Source organism: Patagioenas fasciata, chromosome 2, assembly GCF_037038585.1.
Source record: "Patagioenas fasciata isolate bPatFas1 chromosome 2, bPatFas1.hap1, whole genome shotgun sequence".
NCBI classification, from domain to species: domain Eukaryota; kingdom Metazoa; phylum Chordata; class Aves; order Columbiformes; family Columbidae; genus Patagioenas; species Patagioenas fasciata.
The window spans coordinates 99,196,498-99,219,834 of NC_092521.1; the positions used below are offsets into that span (position 1 = coordinate 99,196,498).

Here is a 23,337-nt window from a genome sequence, read left to right on the forward strand (position 1 = left end):
TCTATGATTCTTTGAACCCAGACCTAAAAGAAAAATTTAAAAAGCAGACCGCTTATCTAAATTCTGGAAATACTTTCAGAGATTTTCGTCTCATCGTGCCTGTATTGTTAAATGCTGTCAACCCCCCTCTCAAAAAGGATATGGTACAATGAGAAATGTTAATGTGAAGACTAACAGAGATTATCAGAAGTATGACAGATCTGTCGCACAAAAGAAATTAAAGATTCTTCAGTCTGGAAAAGTGCTAATTGAGAGGGACTAGAGCAGAGGTCTGTAAGATAGTGAAGAGTATTGGGAAGGTGAACAGAGTTGTTACTGGTCTCTCCCAGTGTAGCAATTAGGGGACATCAAATGGAATTTGCAGTCTCAGGAGTGGCAGGCTCCGAAGAGAAAGAGAAATTTTTTTCTCTTTCAATTAATTACAACATGGAGAGGTTTAGAATCAAGGGGAGACTGGAGAAGTTAATGGAGAAGTCCATCAGAGGCTACTGGTCGCAAAAGCACCTCTGACAAAGTCCAGTTGTTGGAAGGAGGAGGAGACTCTGATAGACTCCACATTTTAAATGCTTCCCTTGGCTTCTGCTGCTGCCTGTTGCGAGCAGTAGGCTACTGGCTTAGGTGGACCTTTGGGCTGGTCTGTCTTACACTCAAAGTCCCTGAAACATTACAGAACTGTAGGCTATAGTGGGGCAAAAACACAAGGTCAGACTTTTTTTTTTTTTTTTTTTTTTTAATTAGCATTTGTTAATGGAGCTCTGCTTGCAATTTTTTCATCTGGTTTCATCATGCCAAAAAGGTATGTTAATCATTTTGTTTAATCTGCCTGATTTCTGTGTCGGAGTGAAGAGCTAAGTGACTGTCACTGAAACAGACATGGATCAGTCCTCAGAGCCTGGGACATTTAGTATTGGTGATAAGCATTGTGTCAGACTGAGAAAAAGTGTATAATATTCTAAGTTCCTCATGGCTAGATCCTGTTATTTCTGACCATTCCTGACAGCTCTAATGTTAAACAGTGAAGGGTCATACAAAATTAGTGTAATTTCAATGGCTGCTTTAGTGCAGCAAACATTAAGTCAGTTCCCAAGAACAGTTCCCTGGTGCAAACCTTAATAAATTCAAACTTTATTTTTAGTGATGACCTTTAGTAATGCGAGCCTTGATCCATTGAGATGCTGTTCACTTTTGATGCATCTCCAAATCCCTTTTTTATGCATTTTAAATCAACACACGCTTATTCTGAATTTATGCATGTGGATAGACAGAGAGATGTAATTTAAACACATCTGTTCAAATATGCATTTCAGATCAACTTGGTGCCGGTTCTCATAATACGGCTGAGTTTTTGACGGGTATTATATCCCTAAAGTACACAGCAGATGGTATTTATTAGAGATTGAATGGAAATGAAGTTTAAGGACGTTGAGCTTTTTGTCTTAACTCGTTCATTTTTTAATCATAAAACGATAATGATCTGAAGTTATAAATCTGTAATGAAGTTCTGTAAAATGTTTCATTTTTATGGCAAGAGTAGAACACCTTATATTTGAGGAAAGTTACTGCACGCCTTAACTGTTTGGGTTTTAAAAAAATTGATGATAATGGGAAGGATTACAATGTTTCTTATAAAACACTTGGGGTGCCTCTAGTAGGAACTCTAGCAACCTTCTTTATAATTGTTTAAAGAGAGGAAAACTGTGTGTACTCTTTCATCCTCAGGTAGTGAGCCATGCTAATTATAAAATATACTTTTAATCTAGGTCACTACTCCCTGACAACGAGGACAGAGCCAGTCCCTGCTCACAGGGTGTCCTCCATACCTGTACCTTCTCCAGTTGAGTTCTAGCTGCCTCCAGGTCTCATTCAGCCCAGTTTCTCTAAGAGCTCTTCTGGGGGCAGGAGGTGGGCTTGAAAAAGAATAGTCATAAAAAATACCCATTCTCACTCTCAGTTAAACTCAAAGAGCTCTTAGATTGTGCATCTTGATCACAGCTACTATTCTACACCCTTTGTAGGGTGACTTGCGTCAAAACCACTAATGACTCCAGAGTTCAAAACCAATCTTTTAAGCTGCGCTTGCAAATGAGTTGGAAGCTACTGGCAGGTCACAGAGCTCAGGTGTAATGAGTTCCCTGTGGGAATCACCACCGGAGCTGCCTTCAGTGGTGGAATGCAAAAAGCAGAGTGCGCGCAGTGACTCTGGAGCTGTCAGGCTGGGCTTAATATGCAGTTTCTGCTGCCCTTGAAATCTGAAGTGTTTCACTGTGAACCACCTCCAAATTAAATGGTAGGTCTTGCCAGTTATTCTCCCATGTGTGTATGTGCATACACCCTTCTTCAGGGAAATCTGCATGGATACTCTGAAGAAATACTCCTGGGGTTTTTCTGTGGTCATGTCCGGGTTTTCTTTGTCTGTTTTGTTATGTAAAAAAACCCCGTATAAACATTATGGCATTACAATTTCTTTGTCTGGTTTGTTCTGTCTTAGGCATCAGTTTCAGAGAACTAGGATCCAAGCTGTGAAAACAATTTTTAAAAAGGTCTTAAAATTATGCATTTTACACACATAAACAAAATATTACTTACTTAAACATCTGCTAGTATTCAGTGTTCCAATAGTCAAGTGAAAGTAAACAAGTAAGTTGACTTATAAATGAAACCATTTTAGACTTTCACAAACAATGACAACATAAAGTTATCTTCACTTCGATGCAGGCAAACTGTGAGACGAAGGAGAACTGATTTGTGAGGCAACCTGGAGTTGTGTTAGATATTAATAGAGAACATTTTGAAATGTTTGAAATAATATAATTGCTTTGCAGTGGGAGCACGTACATAAGTAAATGATGCTAGCGGGTGTCCTGCCAGAGTGGAATCTCATGCTATTGTATTTAATAGAAATATATACACTGCAAACAGGTCTAAATTTGGTAAAACTAATCAAAACAGAAGGTCTGAATAACTAATATGCAACACAGTTTAAAAATAATAAATTTTAAGCATGATAGTTTGTTAAATTTTTTTTCTTGCACTGAATATAAGCAGATTGTTTTTTTGGAGAGTGAAGCCACTGCTTTCACCTATTTGTGTCAGTATGTGATTGCATCTGACACTATTGGATGTAGTATACATTTAGGTGTTTGTTTGTGTTTTTTTCCCAATAGTTTATTACACATTTAATAGAAATTCAAACAAAATGCAGCGAATTAATCTTTTCAATTGGCTCAGCCTCACGGATAGTTTAATAGAAGTAAACATAAGGTCCCTCAGACTTAAACCTTGAAGTCAAGGTTATTAATAATAACTATAGAAGAGTGGCTATGGATACTACTTTTACATTATTTTTATTTATTTTATTGAAGTTTGACTCCTTGGCCATGTTCACTCCAATATCTGGTCATCTCTCTGTCTGTGAAATGTGTGTCCTGTCTTGCCATTAATACTTTTATTGCTAAATTTTATAATACTATTTTAAATATCTTTCTTGAGAGGCTGTGATTGGATCTTCCTTACCCTACAGTTGCAAGATCTCCCACTGTTTGCCCTGATAATTTCAACGGTGTCATTGTGTCTAGAGCAACTAACACTGGGAAAGGAAATGGCAGTGTTAGATAGAATTTTGTTTAAGAACTTACAAGATCTGTGGTGATCTTGATAGTACTGCTCATTTTCTTACAATATTTTCTTAAATATGAATGTTCATGACATATATATATACATATATATATAGCTGCATTTGGATAAGCAGCCTTACCAAATGATAGTTTATATCTAGCCATAAGGCTCGGTCTGTTATCATTTAAAAGGCTTCACACAGAAATGTTAATGAAATGTCTATTGTCATGGAACTGAGATACTTTCCAGTTTCACTCCATCTGTAAATCAGTTGAGCAATTGATATGAGGGTTTAAAAGAGCTCTTTTTTTCTGCCACAGAGGTTTTGAACTTGTACATCCTGGACTGCTTTTAAACACATATGGAAAAGATTACTAAGAAAAACATTGTCAGTAGATATCCATTTATTAGAAGTCTGTTCATCCATTGCATAATTTAGGGCAAACCATAAACTGGAAAAGATGGAATACCCCCCTGTTTTAGAAATTATGTTCAGGTTTACTCCCCCAAGTCCAGACACTAAATTAGGAGTCTATTGTGCTGTGACCCATTCATAGCCCATGTAGAGACAGAGGATTTTAGATCAGAAGCTGGCTGATTCCCCCTCTGAAAGTGTGGGCATCTTCCCATGGCTTAATTCTCAGGCTCCTCTCCATGTAGTCAGGAGAGGGGCAGGGTGAAGTTTCATGTCGTTACCAGCCTTTGAAAGAGGCAGCGCTTCCAGCTGGGCGCTCTGTTTCTCTTGTGCTTGCTCCAGCTCGTGTGACTCCTCGGTGAGCAATTCAAGTGCAAGTCAGAAATCCCACAAGACCAGGCCTTGTAGGGAAGAAAGAAAGGCAGGGTGAAAGGCTTATGGAGGACTGTGTGTGGTCATGGGGACCTAACCTCATCTCCTTCAGCTCCAACACAAAAAGGCACATTGAGCTGCCTGTTTGGTTCTGTAAATATACTTGAAAGACCAGCTCTTAGGTACCTTCACATTATTTCATCCATTAACTTCATTTCATGTGCACTTTCCCAAAATGGGCATATACTGCAGAAAGGTTCTAAAATATAACATATGAGGCTGAAATAACATTTCAAAGAAAGCTGTTTTCATTTTCATAAGAATTCCACCTTTCTTTTGGTAACATTTTTCAATGTGAATTTCTAATTTATGAATCAAGAGATTGCTAGATCATTACAGTTTTTTTTGTTTTGACCTTACTCTGGATTTCCCAGGGAGTTCTTGTACCCTTCTGTAAGAACATACAGTGTTTTAAATTTATTCATATTGCCATTTATTCTAATCCAGTATTGTTATACTGGAAGGGGCGGAGATGAGTGATCCTGTTTAAAAGCGAGTTGATGGCTTTAAGTCATTGCTGGATTTAAATGTTAATTGCTGAAAGGAAAGTGGGAAGAATATGTGATCATGCAAAAGAATTTCAGGTGGTCAAATGAGTAAGTGAAAGTGCTGATGAGTTTTAGCTTCTTTACATAATTTCTTCCCTGAGCATTGCATTTCATTTGTAATGGTTATTGCTAAAGGAAATGTTTTCTTTAACTAATGCCACATGAAATGATCTGTGTAACACCTGAATCCTCGCAAGTTTCACGCTTTTGCTGCTGGTTTTCATAGACATCTTACTCTGTGAAAATAGGTGGGTTTTTACTGTTATATTTTTAGCAGCTTGACACGTTTATCTCAAATTACTAGGGATTTTGCCTTTCACTCCCAACTTACATTCCATCAAGAGTACTCCAGCTTCCCTCTGTTGGTGAATCGGTCTGTGGTAGCTGTCACTGTAATATCCACTATACTGTTACTGCCAGTCCAGTTTCTCTTTTCTCTAACACTGGTGTGAACTGTGTGGTTGTCCTGTGCAGAGACAGGAGTTGGACTCGATGATCCTTGTGGGTCCCTTCCAACTGAGGACATTCTATAATTCTATGACTGGTAACCAAGTCCCCAAGGCAGAGAAGAGCAGGAGATGTGTCACTGTGAGAATCTGCCTGCCCTGCATGCTGGTTAGTAATATGCAACAAAGATACCTAAGCAAACACCTCGGACTGATTTATTCTTCTGAACTTGTTTAGAGCTAACTCAGATAGCTGTGAGCTCTGAGGAGGCAATTCTCAGGGCCGCAGTTACCCACAGCTCGTTCTGTACTTACCCACCAGTTTACTTCCAGGCATCAGCCACTCCTTTGGGAGACAGAACAACTTTTTGTTTTCTCTGACCCAGGAGGCTGACTTTGTTCCTCTTCAGGTAGAGGGTGAGATGTTGCATCTCTTCTGTGTCCTTTGAAACACATTTGTTCCTCCTTTCTGTGAGATTTTGCGTATCTGTCCTGTCAGCCCTTGTTAATGATCATTTCCAGGTGTGCTGGTCCTTACAACATGACACCAAAATGGACATTTCTCTGCTGTAAGATGAAGCAGTTGCTTGGTTTTGTATGGTCAGAGCTGCCCAACATGATGGCGATTGTATTGCTGGGCTGGTTCAGGATGACAAATCATAAATCTGCTTGAGCAGGTGGAAGGGATTTATCTATGTAAAGGGACACAAAGGAAAGAATGTTGAGGAACCCTAAGTATTAGGGTTGTATGATCTTATACATGGCATTAATTATTCCTTAAATTAATATTTTTCTGAAATTCCACAGTTTTACTCTGGTTTTTTGGGTTGTTTTTTTTTTTAAGTGAATGGAAACAATAGTATGCCTTCAGAGAATACATCCTGCAAGATTTATGTTTGCCCGGAAAAATCATTGCACACAGTCTTTCTAGGCATTTGTCAGGATTATGAGGGTTTAAAATGGCTGGCAAAGTTTAAGTCATTTTATTCTCAGAAGTATTGAAACAGACTGACCACCTCCATCAACTAAAGTATAAGGAGCATCCAGACTTCTGTATGTTTGAAGCAACTTTTTAAAAATAATTTTCTCTTCCGTAAGGACCACTGTGTGTTCTTGGTTCACTACACAATGTGTTGTGGAGATGGAGCTTCCCTGCTGGCCCTAGAAAATATTTGCTGCAATTTAATTTTTAGGCTTACTGCAAATGCATTTATGTAATAAATGTTACAAAATGCTTACTGGGGATGTTCAGCAGTTTTTTCTTTGTTTACTTCAGAATAGAAAAACTGCATCTCATTTCAAAAAAATAATTTTATATTTGCCGATGCACAAAAAATTGTTCTTGTGTAATTTTGCATCATATTTCATAGCTGGGACAATTTTTTAAACATAATCTACATATACACAATAATAAGGAATTTTGTACTGATTGCCTTCACACTGTCAGAACAAAGGTCGCTTTAATTTTCAAGTGTATAGGTGTTCTATATTTTTCTGCAATTATATATTTTTTTCTCTCTTTTTTCATTAAGAAATTATGTATTGCATATGGAACCAATTATACTTACTGTTGTTCATCAGTGCTATGAGAAAGGCTAAGAGCTTGATTTTTGTGAGTAAATGGATCTTATTCTGAGTGGAAATCTCACGCTTTTCTCCCATTTAACACTATTTTTAAAACAACATAATCTACAGTGGTATAAAAATGCACTATTCTATGTCGTGTTTTAGACAGACATACTGGATTGAACTGTAATTAATGGTTGTTGCTGAATACACTGTGGTCCTTATTCTCTTTTCATACTCTAGTTTTTCTTTGTGTGTAATAATTCCATCCAGGAAGAAATCTAATTACTAGGATAATTAACACCTTATCACCAAATGGAGTTCAGACATTTGTAGAGTTTATGAATTTTTAAAATATGTAATTTCCTTTTAACTGAATGACAACTGGTGTTATGGAGAAAAAGAACATATCTTATTGTATCTAGCTTGATTGGACCTTATAATTCGTGTTGCTATAGAAACAACCAAACCCTTATAAAGGATACTCTTACTACTACCATTGGTAATAAATGCTGTGACTGTTGCCAATGGTGTCATTAAATTGGTTAAAATAACTTCATTATAATGGTTTTGTCAAAGGTAATGAATGTTCTGTTCATGTTCTGAGAAATAGCAGCTGATGTTATGTGATATTCATTTATAAAGTAGTGTACTTTTTCTTCCATGAGCTTTCCATTACTGCAGAAGATATTTGCGATGTGAACAAAATCATGTTGCAGAATACAGTGATCCTCTGTTCACTCAGTCCTTAAAGCTAACAAATTTTATTGTTACTTGATATCAAGCAGAACTTCATGCCTTGCAGTTTGTCAGTCTTAAGAAAGCAATGGTAATTGAGGCTGTTTAGCCAACAGCTCTGGGGATTTTTGCTGTTCTGTGCAGTGTTCAGCTTGTGTTTCCCACTTATGATTATTGGACCAAGTCCTTGAAAATGTTCCATTTAATACTAGTTTTGATTTGGCATTCAAATGCCATGTTTTAACTTCATCTTAAATGATGGAGTCTGAATTAACGAGCTCAAAAAGGAATTGAAAGAATTTGTTTTCTTTTGTCAGGATTTTTCAGAAGGAAAAGGTGAAAGAAGGTTCTAATAATATAATGTCTAATAAATTCTTGTGCAGCTAACTATATATACAGACATGTAAAAAGGAGGCCAAGACATTTGCTTTAATATAAGCTTATTTCAGATACATAGATAAAAAATGCATTTAAGTTTTTTTAAAAAATCACAAAGAATATTTACTACCATATACTGTTTGTATGAAGGCTGCTGTGGTGCGTATAAACTATGGATGCTCTAATATTGCATCTAATCAAATTACTAAGAACAATATTCTCTGCTTCCCCTTTCTTGGGTCTTTTGCCAACAGATTCTCCTGTTCCCGTAGAACTCATTGTTGCAGGAGGTTTTTCTTTCAGCTATTCGAACTCAAGTTTCTTCACCCACTGTGACCACGACATTATTTTTTCTGCAGTGATGTACTCTGTAATAAGAAATTACAGTTCTCTTTGGCCATTCAAATGCTTTATAAATGTCATTCATATTCCTTGTGTTTGTATTTACAGTTTTGCTGTCTCTTGTCTTGATGAAGGAAAGCCACTCCTTTAGGTTGGAGACCCCTTCTCAAACTCAGGTGTGAGCTTTGCTTGTGGCAGTGGTCTTTATGCCATTCAACCCTGAAAAAATCTGTCCCAGCAGTTCCCTTGCCTGTAGCCTACTTAAGAACTGCAGAATTATTGAGGTTGGAAGGGACCTCTGGAAGTCATCTCATCTATTCCCCCATTTGAAACAGGGCCAGCTGTAAGTCAGATACCACCATTACAGAGTTCTTAGTTTTCCTCATAAATCATATTTTCTCCAGTTTATCATTGTTACTGATAGTATAGAATCAACTCTGTGTTGTGGAAACAGTCTCATCTGTGTCAGTAGGGAGCACTGAGCACTTGTGAGCGCTAGACATTTCTGCCTCTGCCGAAGAGGTTAATCAGTATTTGCACTTTACGCCAGCAGGCTGGATACAAACCAGTTCTGTGGTTTCACAGTTTCTCATAGGGCACTTGGTCATCCAGCTGGTTATTGTCAGATTTGGAAGACTGAGTTGACATCTCCTGAGTCCCACAGAGTGCTCTGTAAATACTATGCAGTAATCTCTTGGTTGTAGGACTCATTTTTCTCATCAGTGTCACAGAATCACAGAAGGGCTGAGTTTGGCTGGGACCTCTGGAGATCATCTTGTCCAACCCCCCTCTGTTCAAGCAGGGCCATCTAGAGCAGGCTGCACAGACCATATCCAGACAACTTTTCAGTATCTCCAAGGAGGGAGACTCCACCACCTCCCTGGGCAACAATGTGCCAGTGCTCAGTCACCCTCAGTAAAAAAGTGTTTCCTGATGAGGAGCACACCACCTGAGCCCCCATGCCTTTCACTACTGCCCCCGAGAGCTCTGTAGTCACTTCTGATACTGTCCAGGTTTCCACTCACAGTTATCATTTGTGCCTGCATGAAATAACAGCAGGGAGTAGTAGTCAGAGGGCCAAGTGAGCCCCACAACATCCCAGATCCTGGCCCCTTGCAGACAACAGACCTCTCAAGATGTTTGGTTGGGTTGACAAATGAGCACCTGTGTCCCCCACAGCAGGGAGTCACCCATTACAATGACTTGCTGCTTCTTCCTCCTAGCCTTGTGTGGTTTAGGGGTTAGGTAGGCCAGATACTTTGCTTGTCGGCACATCTTCTCTTTGACTTTGAGGACGTGGAACCTGTTTTGCAGTTGTAAGCCCTTAGGTGGGGCAAGGTCCTTCCTCTTGGTGTTATAAGTCAGCTGCCTCCATCCTTCCCATCTCCAGATGTTTGGCTTCCCTTGGTAGTGGGGGTGGACACTACCTGTTTCTCTACCATAGATGAGGGCTGAGGGTCTTCAAGCTCTTGAGTTGCAGAGAAGATTCTGTCTGTGTCCCTCCTCTCTTCTGTGATGCCTGTTGACATCCTCCCATAACTCCTTCAGCTGGAGGCACAGCTCCTCCGAGGTGGCACAGCTCCTGTGGGACAGAAGGCCATCTCCCCTGGCCTCAGAGAGAGCCCCCAGGGACTCCCTGCAGCCTTGCACTTGGAGGGCTGCAGCCATGGTCCGAAGCTCCGTCTGGGTGCAAGCCTGGACTTTAGCAGGGATGGCCACTCCAACATCTGCTGGGGAAAATGCTCAGTGGTGTGTGACCACCATGTCTAAGACTGTTACTGTGACACAACTTCAACTGAGGCCCCTGATGTCACCCCCTGCTGTGCATCCTTCGGCACAACCTGTGGCCTCTGTTTGCTGCCCTCTCCTGAGCTGCTGTGTGTGGGGTTCTGCATTTTCGGTCTGAGTGGAACAGTAAGGAAATGTTGACCTTGCTGCATAACTACAGAGCTCAGTGCTCATGCATTTGTAACCTTAAGTATTTTGTTTTCGTTTTAAAGCAAGGCATATGCTGATGTTATGGAATACTGAGTTGGTATAGAAATTAACTTGTGACTAAGAGATGTTGTATTGGCTCTAAAGCCAATTTTGTTCAAAATGGCTAGGTTATATGGCATGTCAGTCCACTCTTGGATATCCTGTTCTACCTCGATAGCAGCATCTTATAAAACATAGAGTAGTTTACAAATTCTAATGACTAAGTCTTAGAAGTTTTGTGGATTAAGCAATCAGAATTCAATAAATTGCCAAGCTCTGCTGATCACCTCTAATTTTGAATCAAAGAGGAGCTGGTCCAGATGTTTTACTCTTCTGTCACAATCGTAATCGAATACTTTCTGCAATATCTTTCTTCTGTTTCGTTTGCTCTCGACTGAGTACCAAATGCATTTTTCATTACCAAGCAATGCTATTAAACTCTCATTATTTTTTTTGCCCAAAGACCATTTTAGATCTCAATTTCTGTAGGTGAAGTTGAAGAGTTATAAGTCCACACACACCAACTTTTAAAGGAGCAAGACTCTTCCATTTCCATAGTTCAGTGTTCCTTTCTGCTTTCTTTACAGAGTGCCTGGTATAACAATTGCTACAGACATCATCTGTGGTTTTCCAGGAGAGACAGATGAAGATTTTCAGGAAACAATGAAACTTGTGGAACAGTACAGGTTTCCAAGCTTGTTTATTAATCAATTTTACCCACGCCCAGGAACCCCAGCTGCAAAATTACATCAGGTTCCAGCTGCAGTGGTAAGATCCATTTTTTTTGTGCCACTGTACATGGTGTACTCAGATGTCTTTAAATATATAAAGCATATAATGAAAATGTAGATTTTTCCAGAGTTACGCTACAGTTCAGTTAAAGGTTGTTTTTTTTTTTCAGCCTAATAAGTGAAATGATTGTTAAATTGCCTTTAGAGGTTACCTAGATGACTGAATGCATTTTCATATATAAATTACTATTCAGATTGTTAGGAAGGGTAAAATAATTGTTGTACTGAAGTCATGTCTTCTTTCTAGCAAGTTGGGGCTGAGTAAGTAACAAGAGTGTTAGCTGATTGATTATGCATATTATTTTTTCTTCCATTTTAAAACTTTTGTGACTCCAGCAATCTCAAGCTTATTGTGAATTATTATGTGAAGTATCAATAATAGAGCAAAGATAATCTCTGATTTATTTGTCAAATATTAAATTTGCAGGCAACTTCTTCTTGAGACTTTCCTTATACACTGCTTATCAACTTGGCTTTCTTCAGCCTGCATGTTAAAGGCCAATGATAAAACTGGCATTTAATCTTTCACTTTTCAGGTGTTTTCTTTCATTCTTTCTGAATGAGAAGTGTAACCCTTCCTGACTACCAACATTGTTACCTCAGATTCCCATAATGATAACAGTCTGATATACAGTTTGATATAGATGGTAGATGGCTGTTGACTGTATTTTGCTTGATATAAATAGTTATTTATAAGCAATAATAACAGCAAACACATCTGAAGGCATGGTTTGATTTATTTTTTAAAAAATTGCATTTGTAATTTTTGTAATCTGAATCTCACAAGAAACTATACAACACTGGTGCCTGTGCAGTGATTCAATTCATTACTATCTCATTATTATGAACATAAATAACACTTATATTTCCTTTCAGTGGGCCTACAATGTAAATCAGTTTAAATAAAAAAGCCATTTCTTTCAATTTATATATCCTAGTACACCAACACAAACTCAAAACTATGTATCAGTACTTATATCCCTTTGCTTATACATCTGAAAGCTAAACAAAGTATTTCTGCTTATTCTCAGTGTATACTACAAATTCCATAGAATGTATCAGCTGCTGAAGACATAAAATGAGATATGACTTCTTCAGTTTATTTTATTGTACAGCTTGAGCAATGACTGCTCATTTCTCGTAGGCTATCTCATAATGCGAAATCCTGAGTTCTCAAATATAAATAGCTGCTGTAAAAATAGTCTACTTAGAGTAACCAAGTCACACTGTTGAATTATTTTTATTCGTTTCAAATGCTTTTTGCAAACTTTTGTAAATGAAAAAAAAAAAAACAACCAAACTAGAAATGTAATTTTTGGAAGTTAGTAAGCTTAAAAATCAAAGCATTGATTTATGTTTTGGTTTTGCATTCTTTCAGCCACAAGTTTTTAAGTGTGCTATTTTCACAGGAGGTGCAAAGAGCTTAAGTTAATATACCCTCTTCTGCTTAACTGAGTGCCATGGGGAGACAGTATGTGAAGAGCTAAATTATTAAAAGAACATTAGCTCTTCTGTGGTTAGGAGTGTTACTTGGAAAATGGTAATGTCATTTTAACCCAGTTTTACATTCTTTCTTCTTATTTGTAGCGCTAGTACTTATTGCTTTCAGTGAATTAGAACCTTCAAAGAAGATGGGGCCTCTAATCCAGGGCTGGTGAAAATCTGTAATTAATAGATTTTGTTTCTTTTTTTTTTTTTTTCCCCCCTGTAGTCCTTCAAAAATCCTGTGTTATGAGATCCTTTGTTCTTTTATCTCTTTGTAGAAGTGGAAAGTAACTAGTCAAACAGAGCAGGAAGAACTTGTGCTAATCTCCTATGGTTTATATTCACATTACTTCTAGACAGAAGCTGATGGTCTTTCCTGTATTGCCAAGGCTGGACAGGCATTTCACTTGTCATTCCTTGCCAAGAGTAACTTGTGTATATTTCCCTGCTAGAACAACTAAGTAGCACCTTGCCATCAATGTTATCCTCTCTTACCCCTTCATCCTTCAATAAAATACTATTTGTGTCATCTTACTTTTAATTAATTCATTTTAGTACATTTGCATAGGGAAAGAAATAGCACATAAAGTGACACACAGCTGTTATGTGCAAGCGCCTGAGTATACCTGGGGTACACTATATCACCAGCCTGAACTCACAAGCTTGCCCTTTTAGAGGATCTTCATAACATTATGCTCTGCAGTGGATCAGTTGGTAGGATCTATTTCTATGAAAATAATTTTGGCTGTATTATTTAACTACAGATGCTGAACCAGTGAGCAAGTTGGCAATTTCTGGTTTTGTCTTTTTTTTTCTGAAGACCGAATGTATTTGCTATGTAATTTCAGGTTTGCAGTAGTACTGCAATGGACGGACCTATTGCTGTTTGCAAACTGCTCCACTTTAGTGAGTTCTGCTTCTCCAGCTCTGGCTCGAGACAGCCACAGTGGGTCTGCCCGAATATCACAGCTGCATTAATTACATATTTGCCTTGTGAATTCCTTCTAAGTTACTCTTTTCAGGAAGCCCTTATGACTTTTAGGGACTAAAATTAATATTCTCTGGAGTATTCAGCATAGTATCATTTAGTGCTTTTAAATTTTTAGTGGATAGTTCTGATAGAAGTTGAAAATATAATTGCCTTTTTGGAGAAAACCCTCATTTGAGTTTATCTTAATAGAAAAAAAACCAGTAGGTCAACACAGAATCTTCCCTTCACATAGATAATTTATCCTTGAAAGCCTTACAGGCACTGATATTTTTCTAAAAGGGCAGATGACACTAATCCAGATGGACAGTTCTGCCACCATAAATTCAGAAAAGACAGTTAAGGCTGCAGGCCTTACTTGTTTCTACTGGAGAAAAAATGTCCATGGAGAATCAGACATCTGTCTAAATGGTCTCATCATTTCATAGCCATCAATTACGCTTACCATAAATGTTGTCCCCAGTTCAGAGAGAAGTTAGAACACAGTTAAGCAAAACTAGCCATAGTTTTTTGTCGTGTTTTGTTTGTGCTTTATTTTGCTTTTTAATAAGCAATTGCAGTGATGCTGACCCATGTACATGAAAAACAAACCAAGATATTGTTCAGAAGTTAAATGCTACTCCAAAATTCTGTTTTTCTTGGCTTTTACCCCGATTTTATCCACCTACTGCTGAATACATTGTTTCAGAGGGGAGTCTGGATGCTCCTTCTTTCCAGTGGTCTGTCTGTAGAAAATTCTCACTCTGAAGTGTGAAATGCTATTTTGTAGATTATTATGATGGTAATTATGATGAATCTGGATTTCTCAGTTTCCCAATTGCATTCAATCGTAAAAGTATTAGTACTGATAGTTGCATAATTCAAATTACAGATTCTAGTCAGATAAATATTTTAATAAGCAATGTAAGAGAATATTGTTTAGACATGTCTGGCAGGGATTTTATCTTTAGCTTCATTGCAAAGGATCAGAATGCTCTAAGTGTAAAAATCACTTTTTTTCTCAAAAATTAGGGATCTGTAGCACCTTATGTTCTTGATAATTTTAATTTCTCTGTCCTTCGCGTTTTCAAGGTCACTATTACTTGTCTGGGGACTTTTGAGGAGACTTCTCTCTCCGTCCTTGAGATTTGATCCATCACAATTTCTGAAAGCGTTAATGGACATCCTCATCTCAAGACAAGCTTGGTTTCTGTCACAGGGAAGCAACGTGAGGAAATATCTATTTTGAAAATAGGGAACGTAGTAAGGTACAATTAGGTTCATCTCTACTGAGAATAGGAGATGGCAGCTGATTTGAGAGCAGTAATGTGACTGCAGCTTCGTAATTACACTGCCTGCAACTGCAGTGTAGGTTCCAGTCTTTCTAGATGTATTTTCAATAATGTAATCAATTAAGTTTCAATTATTGGTGTAATTATTATATTTTTTAAAGTGATGTCTAGGTAAAAGACTCTATATTCACTTTCTCTTACAATCGCTTTCCTTCTCTCTTTCTATATATCATCAAATAAATATCTTGTTCCCAGCTATAAAATTTTGTCAGTGAGCTACTGAACCTTTCTTTTAATTCCTCTGAAGAGTATCTCCTTCAATTTTTCTCTCTGCATTAGCTGTATTAAGCACTGTTTACGATACTGAGGTGAATAACCAAGTTACAAACTTCATAACTGAGCTACTGTTTGATCTCAAAAATAATTTGTTTTGGAAATAGAAGTAGGTACAGACTATTTTCACTTATGGTACATGCTAGGGCGTTAGTAAAGTCTTTCAGTACATAAAGGGCTTGGTGGGCTTGCCATGTCCATGAAATGTCCAGGGAGTCTCCAAAAGCTCAGTTTTCAGCAGCCTTCATCTCAGGCAGCACTTGACCTAGCCTAGCAGTTGGTTCAAGGACGGATGAGCCCATATTCTGTACAAACATGCCATGTCCATCCAACCACACTGCAGGTGGTTTGCTCCTCTGCTGTCCATCTACCTCCCAATATTGTGCCCAGGCAAAACTCTTCCTGAATCTTAAACCTTGTCCAACTATATACTGGGCATTTTATCTCTTAAATGTACCCATTGTTACTAGGAAAAAAAAAAAAAAACGATGATCAGACATTTTATCCTACACCATTTAATCAGATCATCACTTAGGTCTGTATTTACCAACTGTAGGAGCATGACATAATGCACTAAGGGATTTTTTACTGTAAGGATAGCATAACGGCATGTGCACCTTCTCAGTGTTGTCTGCCAGACAAGTTGTATTTGACCATTACTGTAGGTACAAACCAACCACCTCATATTTTATGCCTTTGTGATGGTTAACTTATTTTTCTTAAGCTTCTTTGCTTTTGCTTCTTCTCAGAGGTCTCCAAGAACTTTCCTGACACTCTTTTATGTCTGGCTGCAGATTGTTCATATCTTTCTTCACCATTAAAGTTCTACAAGGCACTAGAAACAGATATTCTTGAGTACCACCAGATACAGTATGATGTTTAATTCCTCCTTTGCTGGGTGGATATAAGTTTTGTAGTTCTTAATCTCTAGTCACAAACAGTTGAATCTTTTGTGGCCGCACATGTGCTCTTACCTATTCAAAATAACTAATGGCCTCTGTGTAACCAAGCTGGCCCTGGCTGATTGAGAAATAACCACATTCCTGCATCAGGCAGTATTAGCTGCCTTCTTCAGCACTTCTCAATTCCAAGCAGCAGGACGGCAACTGGAATAGCATGGCTTGTGCAAGGAACACCTTTTGCTGTGTTCACAAAGGGAGCACAGCTATACCTTGCTGTTGTACCATCAAAGAAAAGGTGAGTAGGCTCCCTGTTGAGCAGACAGATGACAACTGAGGGCTGCTCTTGCCTTTGAACATGTGCTTCTGGCATTAGTGGGTAGTGATGTGGCACAATGTGCCTAGGGAAGCCAGGGTCGGAGCTAGGGCAAGGAAAGTATTCATCTGCTGTCTGGGATGGATTTAGAAATAACTTTGTAGAGTTTCGTGTACTCTCTGATATGCCAGAGAACCAATTGCACTGTTAAGTACTTGCAGGTGAGAGAATGCAACTTTGGATGATGTTGTTTAGTTAATGTGATTCAAATGCCCAGAAAGGTTGGGACCATCTGCCTTGTTTCTCTCAGAGGCACAGCAGAAGCAGTAATACTTCTTGCCTTAGCTAAGTGACAGCCAATCCAAAGGTCATACAGTGGGAATATGTAGGGATATTCTTTTTCTAAAATTAAGGAAGAGGGCTGGGGAGATCAGGAGGTGGGAGAAAAGGAGAAGAGATTAGGAAAAGGAACAATACCCCTTATTCAACAGTACTGCTACTCCCATCCATTGCCTTTGAGCTCCCTTGTTAAGTTCTGTGACTAAATGGCATTACATGCCCCAGGAATTAGATGCAGCTGTGATAACTGCTTCTGGTGTATCAAAGATGCTTGGCCCCTAACACCACCCCCAACACATGCAATAATGTGTGGTATAACATGCAGAATGTACTTTATGTGTAAGAGAAGCCAAGACTGATTAATGTCTGAGTTTGACTGCTGAACCTCTGTACTGCGCTTTGTTTTTTCAGCAGTGTGCTTTTATTTACTGCTTGCTACTCTACCAGGATGAAGACGTGAGTGAAGACTTTTACGGCAAGTTTGGGACTAGGGAGTTAAAAATGTGAAAGCTAGAGGAGGAGGCAGACAATGAAGGATAAATCAATATATAGTCCTTCGTATTTGTCACTGAACCATCTAAGAATTCCAAGTTAATATTTTTCAGCAGGTTTTGTACTTGCTCCCTAGTAGTTTTATTTACACCGTGTTTCCTTATGTTTTTTATGAGAAGAATGTGTGAGTTACTGCACAAAGCCTTACAAACCATCGAGATAGCTATGATTTCTCTTATCTACAAGCCCAGTTATTCTCTAATGAGATTCATTTTTATTGATATAGCTGTTGATTAGAGGCTAATCAGTCTTGGTTCTTTGTATTGCTTTCTGGATTCTTACAAATAGTTTTGCATATTTTCCTCCCTGTTTTTCCAGGAACTATATAAACTCAATTACTTATAGAAGCTGGATCCTTCCTTTTTCCCTGTTTTAAAGATGATTAAAACATTTGACTTCTTTTTACTGTATCTTTAAATCTGCCATAGTACTCACCGTTCGGTGTGCAGCCAGAACTGTGGGTTTGTGCAATGAATTCAAAGGAGGGTAATTACCTGTGAATAGATTTTTATGTGTGTACGTGTAGTTAGACAAAGCTGCTAAATAGAATTTTACAAAAACTTAAAGACAGTTTTATTTTAGAGCTAGATTAAGCTCGATTTCAAACCATTTTAAGTTATTTGACCAGGTGCTGAAATGGAAATCTGTTTTTGTTGTTGTGGGAGACAGTTGGGCTAGTAGGTTTTAAAATAAGTTATACCCTTTTGCAAAGCTGTAATTGATCTGCCTGTGGAGCTGCTGAAAATTCAGTTCATAGCTGAATCTGGAGAACGAGTTAAATTGCACAGTCACAGCTGGGCTGTGCAGTCAGACCCCCAAGAAGAACAAGAACATTTTGACTACAGCCTGGAGCCATGGCTCTTAAATCTTAAATCTGGTGTGTACTTCAGGCACCTAGTAGAATAGAAATCTTATGCTTTCAAGGAGCACAACTGTCTTTCTTGAGAAAGCAAGTCAAAATTCAAAGCTAGACAGGAAATACTCTTGGGAAAGCAAGCTGGTGTTCTACTTTTTTGAATTTTGTTTTTACAGCAGAAGCTGATTGGAATGAAAATTACCAACAGCTTCCTCATAAACTTTATACAAATTGAGTTTGAAAATTTGAGCATCCTGAAGTAAATGTAGAGCTATAGGTTCAGTCTAGACCATGTTGTTGTAAAAGAGAATTAATAGACAGTGGAAAACAGAACGTGGACAATATACATGTGGAGAAAGAGGCAGAGTTCTTACTAAACTTCACTGTCAAGCCAGAGATAGTTACAGAATTTGCAAAGATTCTGAAAACACCTCCAACATCATAATTTTGTGGGTTGATACTTGTAGGTAGCCATGTTCAGTTCACATGTTGGCCATCCAATATAAAAAAAATAAAATACTTTTAGTAAAGTGTAGTCCTGTAAGATCTCTAGCATCCATGAGCATTCATTACACATCCTCCTTCCCCTCTGAGTCTGTCTGGAAACCTTGATGGAATTCTGAGATTTTCGTTGCAAGGAAGCTGAAATAGCATCAGGAGTTTTTTATACCACATACTCCTGTGCTGAATAGAGGGGAAGGAAGATACACTCTGTAGATAGGGTAGAATAGTCTTTGATTTTAAGGGAGAAAACAATTTTTACCTCCAGTATAAATATGTATGTAATTAGCATCTCAGGTAAATTTATTCTTTCACTATCAGTCTTTTTCTCGGAAAGTCAAAAAATGAAAATGTAATTTAGTGAAATGAGTTTAGTGGTGTCATGGAGGTTTGTTTTGCTGTTTGTTTGTTTGTTTATGTGTTTTTTCTAGGCTTTTATGGTTTAGCGTCCATTGCAATTGCTTATAAAAATGCAGAAGAGTATATCATTCTTCTGTATTTCCTGCATAAACTCAGTTCATTGAAATTTTCAAGGTTATGACATTACTCTTCAAGAGAACTTTATATAAAATGGCATCAGGATAAACTCAATGCAGAAATTTATTTTACTTCTGTTACATTTAAGTCACACTACAAACTACATGAATACACACAAGCATGGAACATATTGGAAGCCTCTGCCATTAATTACAAGGATTGAATCAGTAAGGCAGGTGTCATGATGGAAAAAAAAATAGCTGAAATTTTAAAACTGTTTCCTTTGTGAGTTATGTACTCTGATCTGGGGCTTCAATTTAGAATGGTACAGCAAGTGTAAGGACTGTTCTGTAAATTCCCTGATACGGATTTGAAGTGAGGCAGAGAGAGCAACAAAAATGTTTTCAAACACCTTTTACTCATTAAGCTCTTGTTAGTAGAACCAAACCATTATTGTTAAAGGCAGATAGCTATTTGCACAACACATTCATTTAGTCACCGGTGTTCACTCGCACGCTCACCAGTGGTTCCTGGTGGAGCAGCAGCTGAAGGTTGGTCTGGGCTGTGCCCTCAGACATGGAGGGTCAGCCTGTGGCTTGGAGCTGGGTGCTTGGAAAGTCCCTCAGAGGGATCTTTGTTCTTTTAGGTGTTAATATGAATGTAGTTCTGCAGTCTTCAACTGCACACAGGAGTCACCACCCCCTCGGATGTGGTCTGAGTCTCTTTGTCTGGTGTCGATCGTGATGGCCTTGAGCAGATTGAACAGCTCGTTGTTGTCCCGAACCTTGTTAGTTATTGCAGATTTGGCATGAGTACTACTCTCCAGAGCTTACTAGTCCTTGGAAAATTTTTGTATGCTACATTTTCAGCAGATACTGTTACTGATTTTGGCCTGCTGCTTTCTGTTAAGAACTCCATCCAAATCCATAGAGGCCTATGGAACCCATTCACACAAGCTCATATGGAAGGGACCTCTGTGGGTCATTCTGTCTTCTTAATTGGCTCAGAATGAAGCAGAAGAACCATGGAAGCAGTTTTAACTGCATCTTTTTGTAACTTTTACTTGAATTACAGTTAGGTAACTTCTGTAATACTGGAAATTTTTCTCTGTTTTTAATTCAGAATTTTAATACACTTTATGAACCAGTGCGCTCAGAGCTGGAAACAGTGCCAGCAGTTGTAGGCATAAGGAGGTATTGCCCTTAACTTAATCCCTGAAATTGGATGTATGCAGCAGAACAGAAAAATCTATTATAATAGTTTCAGAAAAATCCCGCTTGGCTTTGGCAATTCATGACTTCCTCAAATGAGAACATGGTTTAGATTTAATAGTTGGTGACTTAACACAGATAGCAAATTAGAACCTATCGAGGTCTGATATTATGTTACTGAAATCATTTAAGTTTTACTACTTCACTATATTTGTTGCTTAGCATAGATAGGCTCTGCTTGTGTGTTTTCTGGCCATCTGTATCTGTTATTTTAGACTCCAGGAATAAAATTTGCCAGTGCTGTAAATCTGGTTTAAAATTTATTTCTTTTTTTTTTTTTTTAAATCCACTACAGACTTAGCAATATAATTCTTGTATTTTTTTTTATAGCTACAGCATGCATGTAAAGTTTTTTAATGAGGATTTGATTTTTTTTTATATATATATAATGGAGGTAATTAAGCTTGTCCATCATTTGCAAATCATGGCCTTTATGACAACCCATTAAATGTGCTTTGGAAGAAAAGGACACTGAAATATCCTGAGGTGGGTTCTTGGTGACCCTTTCTTGAACTTCATCTGTCTTTGATAATCCAAGTACACTCCTTCAAAGCCATCACAGTCGATCAGGTCACTGATTGCTTTGGAACTTGTATCTTCCGCTGTTTTCATTGCCGTGCCTGCACCTCAGGTCGCTGGGCTAAAAATCCATGTGGAACATGAAATATCTGAAAAGTGGAGTGGAGGGCTGAATAACAGATTATGGTAAAAGAGAGAGGGCAATTTTTGTGCGTCCAGTGAATTTGTGTGGTGTGGATACATGAGTGCTCCCTCCCACACAGCAAGCACTTGAGTACTGTTTACCACTCTCTGTTGGTACCACACTGAACCTTCTGGAGCACTTCTGCTCTTTTTATTCTTTCTGGAATGCTGGAAAACCTGATGCTTTCGAAACTGCTGTTATGCAATAGAGCACACAGATATCTTACCAAATCATAAAAAGGAAAAGAGTCCACTGCAGACAGGCTAGTCCTGGATATATCTATAGAAGCCTGTAAATACCCTGAGCTTAACATATACACAAATGTACATATATATATAAAAATTATATTTCATTACTAAAATGTAGTTTGCAGTTCATTCTGGTTTATTTAATTGCATAGCTGGGCGCAATAACTAAATATATCCAAAATCAGTCTGTACCTTGTGACCAATCACTTTATTTCTGATGTAGTGTCAATCTAATTTGAAATATGGCTGATACTTCCAGCCAAGTTTCTGTCAGATACTCTTGTTCTACAAAATCTTCTCCAGTTAAACAGTCCTGCTAATCAGTTATGATGACATCCTTAGAAAATACCCACCATGTATAGATTATGAAATTTCAGTATGAATTTCAGACATGAAAATCTACCATAAATGAGCCAGAGCATTTACAAATTATACCAAATTTAAGGACTCTCAAGATGAAGTGTTGAAGGCCTCTTTTGAAAGTAAGGATTTCTTTGTAAAAGTCTTAAGAATAAATTTTGCATAATTTATCCTCTGCTAAGGGGCAGATTTTTTTACGAAAAATGACAGGAATAACAAACTTTAATCCTAAACTAAATTCAGGGAACTCAAGTGTACCAGACGGAATACAATTCAGTGATTTTTGTAAAATACATAAGTTTGAAGAGTCTATATTACATAGCTGAAATTATGTGGGACGTGAGAAGGACGAAATTGTGGTAGCAATGGTTCAGTTGAAAATGTCTCCTTCAATAAATAATTTTCCATTAGGTTGACAGATGATCTAATGATGATCCTGTGCTCTTTTTTGAAAATGTTTGAATTTTTCCATAAATAAGAATCAGAGAATGCTTAGACTTGGAAGAGACTTCTGGAGATCATCTAGTCTCTACTTAAAATGTGAAAATGACTAAACCATGACTATTCATGTTGCCATAATCTTGAAGACAGGATCACTTTAAAGTTTGCAGTCATGTGCTAGATTAATATGATTAGTAAAGGTGTGTTTAGTTTTCTTTTCCTCTTTTAGACGAAAAACACATTGCATGGGCTCATAAAATTTTGTTCTATTTTTTTTTTAGAAAGAATCAGTGATTACACAAAAGATTAAAGAGTATGTCAGATATGAATTATGAATATATAGGTCTGTTGTTAGAGTAGGAAAATATGTCCACCATCCTGTAACACTGAGGTAAACTTCTGAATATAACACATTGTATACTAAGTGATATCTTCCATGTATGGATAAAAAAAAACCATTAAAAAGCAATTTCTTAAACCTAACTAAATAATTAAATCCACAACAGTGAATCTATTTTAACATAGTAATTCACGTAGGTTAAGTCAAATAGACTAGCTAATCCCCAAATGATTTTGTGTGTCTTGTTGCAGGTGTGACCAGAAGGACAGGAAAAATATCAGTAGGAGTGAGTTCATATAGGAAGTAGAAAACTTGTCAAGCCTGTATTGTCACTTCTGCCCTTTCAGACCTTACAGGGCATGGACACAAGAGCATAATGAACACCAGTTATGATTTTATCAAGGAATCTGGCTGGGGCACAACATTTTTTTCAGGATCATTTCTGAGAGGGTGATGTACTGAATAACTCAAGGTCAAAGAGAACGGTTCACTGGTTTCTGATCACTTTTTTTAAAACAGTTTTGCAGAACAAAAAGCAATCTGTCAGCTTTGATAACATGGCAGTTTCAGTGGCTTGGCTCATATCTACATTGTGGTTGTAGGCACACATATTTGAGGCTTATGGATTGAATCTCCAAGCAAGGTTTTTAAATGTACCTCGGTTGGAGTAGTAACTACATCTCTCTCTGATATTTTGCCAAGTAACTCT

The 23,337-nt window shown here is 37.8% G+C and overlaps 1 protein-coding gene across 4 annotated transcripts in view; it reads left to right on the forward strand.

Annotated features, from left to right (window-relative positions):
- CDKAL1 (CDKAL1 threonylcarbamoyladenosine tRNA methylthiotransferase) overlaps positions 1-23,337 on the forward strand; it is a 414,630-nt gene that overhangs the window by 291,498 nt on the left and 99,795 nt on the right. For all 4 annotated transcript variants that reach the window (XM_065830832.2, XM_071804627.1, XM_065830833.2 and 1 more), the window contains one exon: positions 11,045-11,225. In XM_065830832.2, the coding sequence (XP_065686904.1) occupies positions 11,045-11,225 (181 nt within the window). The remainder of the gene's footprint in view (positions 1-11,044; positions 11,226-23,337) is intronic.